Source organism: Pteropus alecto, unplaced genomic scaffold, assembly GCF_000325575.1.
Source record: "Pteropus alecto unplaced genomic scaffold, ASM32557v1 scaffold98, whole genome shotgun sequence".
NCBI lineage: Eukaryota > Metazoa > Chordata > Mammalia > Chiroptera > Pteropodidae > Pteropus > Pteropus alecto.
Window position 1 is genome coordinate 14,335,509 of NW_006443570.1, and position 8,006 is coordinate 14,343,514.

Here is an 8,006-nt window from a genome sequence, read left to right on the forward strand (position 1 = left end):
TTCCCTGCAGCCCGAGCTCGCCGCGTCGTCCTCTTCCTTCTCGGTCTCCGTTTTATTTATTTATTTCCGTTCCCGTCACCGTTCTCGGTGACCTTCACTCCTTCCCGGGCTCTGGGCAGAAGAGTCGCTTTCGCGCCCGCCTGAGACTCTTTTCCACGCCCCAGGAGCTGCTGCGGCGCTGCTGTGCCCCAGGGCTGCACACCACCAAGGAGCACCCCGCCCCCATTTGCCTCGTTTCCCCTTCTTTTGATTTCCTGGTGTGGGTTTTGGCTTGCACCGCCGAGTGTGTTCCCTCTTTTTGGAGGGGCTGGGAGGCTACTGCCCATCGTCTTCGGGAGTCATCCCCTCGGCTCTACCTGCTCTTCTCTCTCCGGGCCTCACCCAACCAAACCAAAGACCATGGTGCACTGTGCCGGCTGCAAAAGGCCCATACTGGACCGCTTCCTCTTGAACGTGCTGGACAGGGCCTGGCACGTTAAGTGCGTTCAGTGCTGCGAATGTAAATGCAACCTGACCGAGAAGTGCTTCTCCCGGGAAGGCAAGCTCTACTGCAAGAACGACTTCTTCCGGTGAGTACTTCCCTGGAGCACCTCTACTGTTCCCTCCCCGCGGGCCCTTCCCGGCCAGCTACGGATCAGAGGTCAGCGTGGCCGCAGCCGCCGAGTTAGGAGCTGCCTTTGGAGAAAGCAGCCAAGTCCCACGGCGCCCGCCTCTTCGCCAGCTGGCGCGCTGGGCGCCTGGGACGCAGCTCTGCTCGCGTCCTGGAAATTGTGGGTACAGGCTTGGCTGCACATGCGTGGGAAGGAAGGGTCTGAGTGCGCCTCGGACCAGAAGCCCCTCCAAGCTTGGAGAGAGGCAGCACAGCCTCATGAGTCGTAGTCCCGGTACCTGTCTTTCCCCGTGCGGGGAGCTCTCCAGCAACTGCGTTCTCCGGGCCTCCTGGGTTGCTGGCCATCCAAGCTGAGCTTAGAAGCCCGGGGTAGCTCCATGCCACTGCCTTTTCGTCTCCAAAGGGTCTTGGCGGGAACCGCGGAGCGTTTTGCATGGAGTGTCCGAGTCGCCTGCCTAGGCAGCGACAGAGAAGAGCTCGGCTCTGATGCCTATCCTGCACATCCCGGGTGTTCCCCAAACCCCAACCGGCCTCCAAGCATCGGCGTGAGCAAACTGGCACACGGTGCCAGTGAAATGCCCCGAGGCCACAGCCTCCTTGAAGACCTTTTCCCTTGCTTCCCCCGTGCAACGGGGTTGGAGGGAGGTTGGGCCTCCGTTCAACACGGACTTCTGGCTCTGAGGCACGGTTCCGCGCTCTCAGGCCCTGCCGGCCATCCTCAGCCACTTCCTTGCTGAAACCCAAGCAAAAGCCGTGTTTCTCCTGATGCCCCTCCTCCATTTAGCATTTTAATTGTATTCCCTTAAACTCGCTATCTTACCACTAAATCCACACTACATGCAAGTCAACAGAGAAGAACAAGAGCAGATGCAAATTGTAATTCCCTTGTGAGAATTTGAAATCTCCCAGTTAACTGGGCTGACTTGGTTTCTGCTTTTCAGAGTTTGTGGTTACAGATCAAACTGAAAGTTAAGGTGGGGGTTCAAAGCCACCTGTACCAATGCCGCTCCTCGACGTGTGGCTCTGGTTGTGAGGGACTAGAGAGCAAACCGCTCGGCAGGCTGGTATTGCCGAGAAAAAGCGCAGGTTGAGCTTCTGAGCCTTCGCAGGCCTCATCTGGTTTTCCTGGTACTGGCTGAAGCCGAGCTAGGGAGCGGCAAACCGCGCGGGATGCCAGTGGGGCCCAGAGGCATGGCTCCGGCAAAGCCCGGCGCCAAGCTTGCGTCGACCTGCGGGGTTTGGGGTTTGAACGTGGCGGCGGTCCAGCTGCGGCAGTCTGGGTTCTCCGTGCTGTTTACCCGCCGCGGTACTGGACCTTGCCAGAGCCCAGCCTGCCGCGCGGGTCCTTTTGCGGTAAAAGAGAGGCGTCACTAGAAAGAGAAAAGCAGGGCTTGGGACGCGTTTATGTGGAACTCTAGTTCGAATTTGACTGTTTTCTGAATCTAATCGGAAAATAAGTGCCTCTCTCCCACTTCCCATCCAACGCCTTGCTGCCTTCTTCGGCAGCGCTTTGATTCCTCTGGGACAGCACTGGGTGTGAGGTTAGAGGTGGGGGCAGCTTGGGCCCCTCGCTCTCTCACTTTAACCTTGTGTATCTCCTCCTTGACTTTTCATGGTGCCCGCACTTTCTTCCTGTCTTCTTGCCCACTTGATCGGCATTCTGCCTCTTTCTTTTTGGCGCGCTCTGACTCATTTTCCCTTTCCTCTTCTCCTTCCTCCACTTTCTGCTTCTTTTTTCTCTCTCTTCTTTCTCTCTGCCTCTGTCTCTCCCTGATCCTCACCAACCCTCCATCTGCAGGTGTTTCGGTACCAAATGCGCAGGCTGCGCGCAGGGCATCTCCCCTAGCGACCTGGTGCGGAGAGCGAGGAGCAAAGTGTTTCATCTAAACTGCTTCACCTGCATGATGTGTAACAAGCAGCTCTCCACCGGCGAGGAGCTCTACATCATCGACGAGAACAAGTTCGTCTGCAAAGAGGATTACCTAAGCAACAGCAGTGTCGCCAAAGAGAACAGCCTCCATTCGGGTGAGGCCCCAGTTTTCCCGCTCGCTAGGGGCGGGCGGGTCCTGGGGGAAGAAGGCTCACCAAGGCCGCTCTTCACCTGTACCTTCCTTCTCTCCAGCCACCACGGGCAGTGACCCCAGTTTGTCTCCGGACTCCCAAGACCCGTCGCAGGACGACGCCAAGGACTCGGAAAGCGCCAACGTATCAGACAAGGAAGGGGGCAGCAATGAGAATGACGACCAGAACCTGGGCGCCAAGCGGCGGGGGCCGCGCACCACCATCAAAGCCAAGCAGCTGGAGACGCTGAAGGCCGCCTTTGCCGCGACGCCCAAGCCCACGCGCCACATCCGCGAGCAGCTGGCTCAGGAAACTGGCCTCAACATGCGCGTCATCCAGGTCAGGGCCCCGGACTGCCACTCAGTTCCCCCGAGACCCACACGGCTCCTCCGGGCCAGCTTCCAGCAGTGGAGCGAGTTTGCGGAGGCTGGCAGAGGGGAGAGGGAAGAGGCACAGATACATCCCTACCCGCGCGACCTTTGAAGTGCCTCCTGATGTGTAGAGCATCTGAAAATCCCTAGGTCTCTTCTTCTTCCCGGTCCAGCTCAGGTGATAGTGGTGGCGGAGGGCGAGGGGGACGGGGACTCAGCAGGGAGCTGGGAGGAGGGGAAATTGTCAGACACGGACCCTTTGTTTCTACACCGCCCACCGGTTTCCCTGGCTCTGCACAACGTGATCTCCCTCTGCGTCCCTAACCCCGACTTTGTGGGTTTCTTGCCCAGTTAGACAAGCTCCAGAACAGACTTCTCTCGGAAGAGAAGTGTGGCGTCCTGGGTTGAAGTGATCCGGCCGGAGTCAGCCCTACCTCTGGCAGTCCAGGGTGGGATGAGGAAGGGAGGCAGCCATCTCGGCAGCTTTGTGGGCATTGTGAGGATTTGCGACTGCGTGTGATTCTGGTCGATTCTCAAGCCCAAGGTTAGGTGTCCGGTTCATCGTATCTGGAGGCTCCGTGAGGCTGTGGGTGGATGTGCCTGGGAGGCTGAGCGTGTTTGGGCACACGTATGCAAGGTGCCCTCTGTGGGAGGCTCTTTGGCCTCTGGAAGGCTGTGCCAACCTGTGCACACGTGAATGGGAGGTTGCATGTCTGTGTCACTATGAGTGAGAGGCTATGGATAAGTATCCTCAACACTGGGAGATTGTGCGTGGGTGTGAAAAGGAGATTGTGCATTTCGGTGTCACTATGGTTGGGAGACTGAGTGTCAACAGGAGGCTGTTTAATTCTCTGTCACTATCATGCGGGGGAGGGTACTGCCAGAGACCGTGAAATGGAAGCTGTGTGAGTCTGACACTACTTGGGGAGGTTGAATGTATATGTGTACAGTCCCCGAGAAGCTGTAACTATGACAGTGTGACTGTAAGAAACAAACTCCAACTGCCTCTCGTTGGGCTGGTCGTCTTGCCCAGGACCCTTAGGCGGAAATCCTGTTCACCATTGGCTCAGAGGTCTCCCTGCGCTGTCCAGCTCTGAGAATCGCCCCCACCACACACACACACACACACACACGGAGCGCTGAGAGCTAGGCGGTGAAGGGGTGAGGGACCCCGCCGTACTGCGTACCCGAAGTGGTGGATGGGGTCTTCGTGGCCTCACCCCGCGGCGTTTGTGCTTCAGGTCTGGTTCCAGAACCGACGCTCCAAAGAACGGAGGATGAAGCAGCTAAGCGCGCTGGGTGCCCGGCGCCACGCCTTCTTCCGCAGTCCGCGCCGGATGCGGCCGCTCGTGGACCGCCTGGAGCCGGGCGAGCTCATCCCCAACGGACCTTTCTCCTTCTACGGAGGTGGGTGTGCTGCCCCGTGCAGGGCGCGGCCAGGCCGGGGTTGGCTTCGTTGGAAGCGGGTGGCAGCGCGGGAGGCGCTTCTCGCTTTCTATAGAGAAATGGATTGATGGACGAAGGCTGGGGAGTAAATCAAGGGGAAGGTAGAGAGACCAAGGGCTGAATTCTCATACTAGATTGAGGCGGGTGGGCAGGTAGGGAGCCGCTCCTGTGTTTGCACCCAGCCTCTTCCCTGGTTCCAGCCCTGCAGGGGAGTCCCACGAACGGCGAGTGCCCCGCGTTGCCCTCCCCTGTCGGCTGGCGAGCCCGCCTTCCTGCCCTTTCTACCCTGCCCCACCCAGGCCCCCGCTCTGACATGCTACTCTCCGACGCTCCGCAGATTACCAGAGCGAGTACTACGGGCCTGGGGGCAACTACGACTTCTTCCCGCAAGGACCCCCTTCCTCGCAGGCTCAGACGCCAGTGGACCTGCCCTTCGTGCCGTCGTCCGGGCCATCTGGGACGCCCCTGGGCGGCCTGGAGCACCCGCTGCCCGGCCACCACCCGTCGAGCGAGGCACAGAGGTTCACCGACATTCTGGCGCATCCCCCCGGGGACTCGCCCAGCCCTGAGCCCAGCCTGCCTGGGCCTCTACATTCGATGTCGGCTGAGGTCTTCGGGCCCAGCCCGCCCTTCTCGTCTCTGTCGGTCAACGGCGGGGCGAGCTATGGGAACCACCTGTCCCACCCCCCCGAAATAAACGAGGCGGCCGTGTGGTAGCGGGGTCTCACACGGTCCGCGGAGTTCGTCGTTGTACAGAAATGAACTTTTATTTAAGAAAAATAGAAAAAAAGAAAAAAAAATAAAAGGCAAGTCACCCCACCACCACCATCCTCCAGTCTTGGGGACCATTTTCCGTCTGGGGAGACTGGATGGGAAAGGGGGACACGAAATAGGATCCAAATCTGCCTGGAGGTAGGACTGGGATCCGAGCGCGCTGACTGGCAAGTGCAGGACTGGGGTTCCCGAAGGGAAATGCAGACCTCTCCCACCTCCCACCCGGACCCGGATCCGTGGAAAGACACCGCGGGCGTGTGCTTTTGGTGGGCGGGCGGCACAGAAACACCCACAGCGGCCCGCAGGGGCTCACAGCCAGGGGTGACAACAGGAGCTGCGGGGAGGGAAGCTGCCCTCGAAGCCCGGTGAGGGAGGTGAAGCTGCCCGGGCGCTCCTTGGCCAGCCAGAAACGGTTCTGGCTCTGGGAAATCTGTTAGTGTTCGTCTCAGAGTTCAGCAACAGCGACAACAAACTCTTAGAACTTCAGAAACGCCGACCCGCTGTGCATCAGGTGGGACTATATACATATATTTTTTGTCTCTCTGGGTTTTTTTGTTTTTTGTTTTTACCAAAATTGCAAAATTCTAAATGTAAAGCCCTCAGTATCAACTCTTCTACCTTCACAAAGCTCTACACACACAGATATACACACAGACACACTGCATAAGATGGTCTCCGGCCAGACCTCTCAGTAAAAATGACTTGAATATCAGCTGTACAAGAAAAGTATTCTACCTTCACACACACAGAGTTAAAAAAAAAAAAAAGACTATTGAACTAAAAACAGTCAACTGTTTACGTATAATGTTAAATTCAGGAGTTCAGTGTTTTACTAATATATCCTGTTTTGAAACCTCTTGTTCAAAAACAAAACGTTTTGAGCAATCAACCAAAATTGTTCATTTTTTTTTTCCTGTAGATGTTCTGACAGATTTGCAGGGCTCACAGCTCACTGTGCTAGTATGTAAAAAGGTGTTGTTTACACAAGGCAAAGAGAAAACACGATATTCAGACACTTGCCAAATAGGATAATTATAGCACAAATACTGTAAAGGTGCTTGGCACCACAACCTGAGAAAGTGTTAAAAAAAAAAAAAAAGTGTTACAAGATTTAAGAAAAAAACATCTTTGCTAATTTTTAGTCCTGTTGAACATTCATGGAATTGTTAATATGACTTATATAGACTCACACAGGTTTTATTTTTGTGTCTTTAAAATAAAAGTCCAAAATATTTAAATTTTATGGTCAAATATGCAGTCAACAGCTGCTACTTTTTTCTTTATATATTAAATTTCTCATATGTCTTTTATTGTTCTGATAAACCTAAGCTTGTGTGACCTCCAGTGCATATTAGACCATTCACTGTATGAAAGAAAACATGTTGAATAAATTTGTGAGTTTTTAATAAAAATAGAAAATCTGATGTTTAGATAATTGGTGTGTTATTTAATGTTTTAACAACTGGAAGGGAGGCAAGATTGGGAGCTGAATGACCCCTCAGAAGCTAGAAGGAAGAAAGGCAAGATGGGGGTATCTTTTTACCTTGGCTGTGGTTGAACCCCATTTCTAATGCCAACCAAGCTTCCTGATGTTATTAGCTACAGATCTGCATTATGTGGATTTAACTAATAAAGTTGAAGAGATGTTTGCTGATAAGTGAAGTAGAATTCGAAATAGAATTCAAATTTATGGCTAAAAATGAGTGGCCCCGGTCTGTGATTAGACGTGAAATTCCATGCACTCTCATTCTCTCCTCTCTGCACATGGGAAACTGGACTTGTGAATGTCGGTTACCAACGAATATAGAGAGTTGGTCCTTTTCAGTTTCATTTCCCTAATTTGATGGTTTGAAATGTAAAATGAATGTACATACAGTACTGCTAGAAATGAAATACTTTAATCTCTTTCACATAAATGATATGAACTAGTTGTTTTATAATATTTGTTACATTTGAAGTTCCCCAGAAGAAAAACTATTTTGCCTGGCACCGATATATATTACATTTCTCTGAAAGATGAATAAAAATAACCAATATAAAAATCAAATGTTAACTGACAGTTGCCAATAGGTTTTGAAAAGTAGTTCAGTTCCTTCAAAGCCTTTGTTAAACGTGGAAGGAATTTAAATATTTTATCTACTATGAAATATGTGTGTGTTTTAATATCAGATGCTATTAGAGTTCCAGAATTTTTTTTCCGTATCACCTTGATTTCAGTCTGGGTTATTTATTTCATTTTGAAAAATCAAGGTTTTACATTAAATGTTATGTAATTTCCAGTGTTGTTTTCATTTCTTGTTAAGATACACCAAGTGTATCTTTCCTGCCAAGAAGGCTTTAAAATAAGCAATATTTCACTGCATCCATATGACAGCTAATGCAATCGGGAGGACCATCAGGGAGGAATCTGACAGTGTTCTTTAAGAAATCCAAATTTATGAAATATAGGGGAGACTTTTGAAACTTCTAGCCTCTGCATACAGCACATTTCTTTATCTTCTTTGTATGCAATCAGTGAATCAGCTTGTTTTTGCCCTTTTAGCATTTATATACGTTAAATAATAGCCAACTTATTTATTATAGCCATCCCCTTAAAAGACATTTATTTAACTGAACGTATGCTCATTGGGAAGATGCATTTTCCTATCAAGCCTGCTCAATTATTTAGCAGCTTTATTGTGGAATTGAGTACTTGATAAGAAGCGTTTCAGAGTTGGGCGCTCTGTGTGGACACAATTCTTCTC

At 52.0% G+C, this 8,006-nt stretch overlaps 1 protein-coding gene across 1 annotated transcript in view; it reads left to right on the plus strand.

Moving 5' to 3' along the window:
* Positions 1 to 6,695, plus strand: part of LHX1 (LIM homeobox 1) — an 8,274-nt gene extending 1,579 nt beyond the window's left edge. The window contains exons 1-5 of the mRNA XM_006924920.3: positions 1 to 569; positions 2,409 to 2,635; positions 2,733 to 3,010; positions 4,284 to 4,449; positions 4,826 to 6,695. The exon at positions 1 to 569 is cut by the window's left edge and continues 1,579 nt beyond it. Coding sequence (XP_006924982.1) covers positions 400 to 569; positions 2,409 to 2,635; positions 2,733 to 3,010; positions 4,284 to 4,449; positions 4,826 to 5,205 — 1,221 coding nt within the window. The 5' untranslated portion in view covers positions 1 to 399 and the 3' untranslated portion in view covers positions 5,206 to 6,695. The remainder of the gene's footprint in view (positions 570 to 2,408; positions 2,636 to 2,732; positions 3,011 to 4,283; positions 4,450 to 4,825) is intronic.
* Positions 6,696 to 8,006: the final 1,311 nt, after the last annotated feature.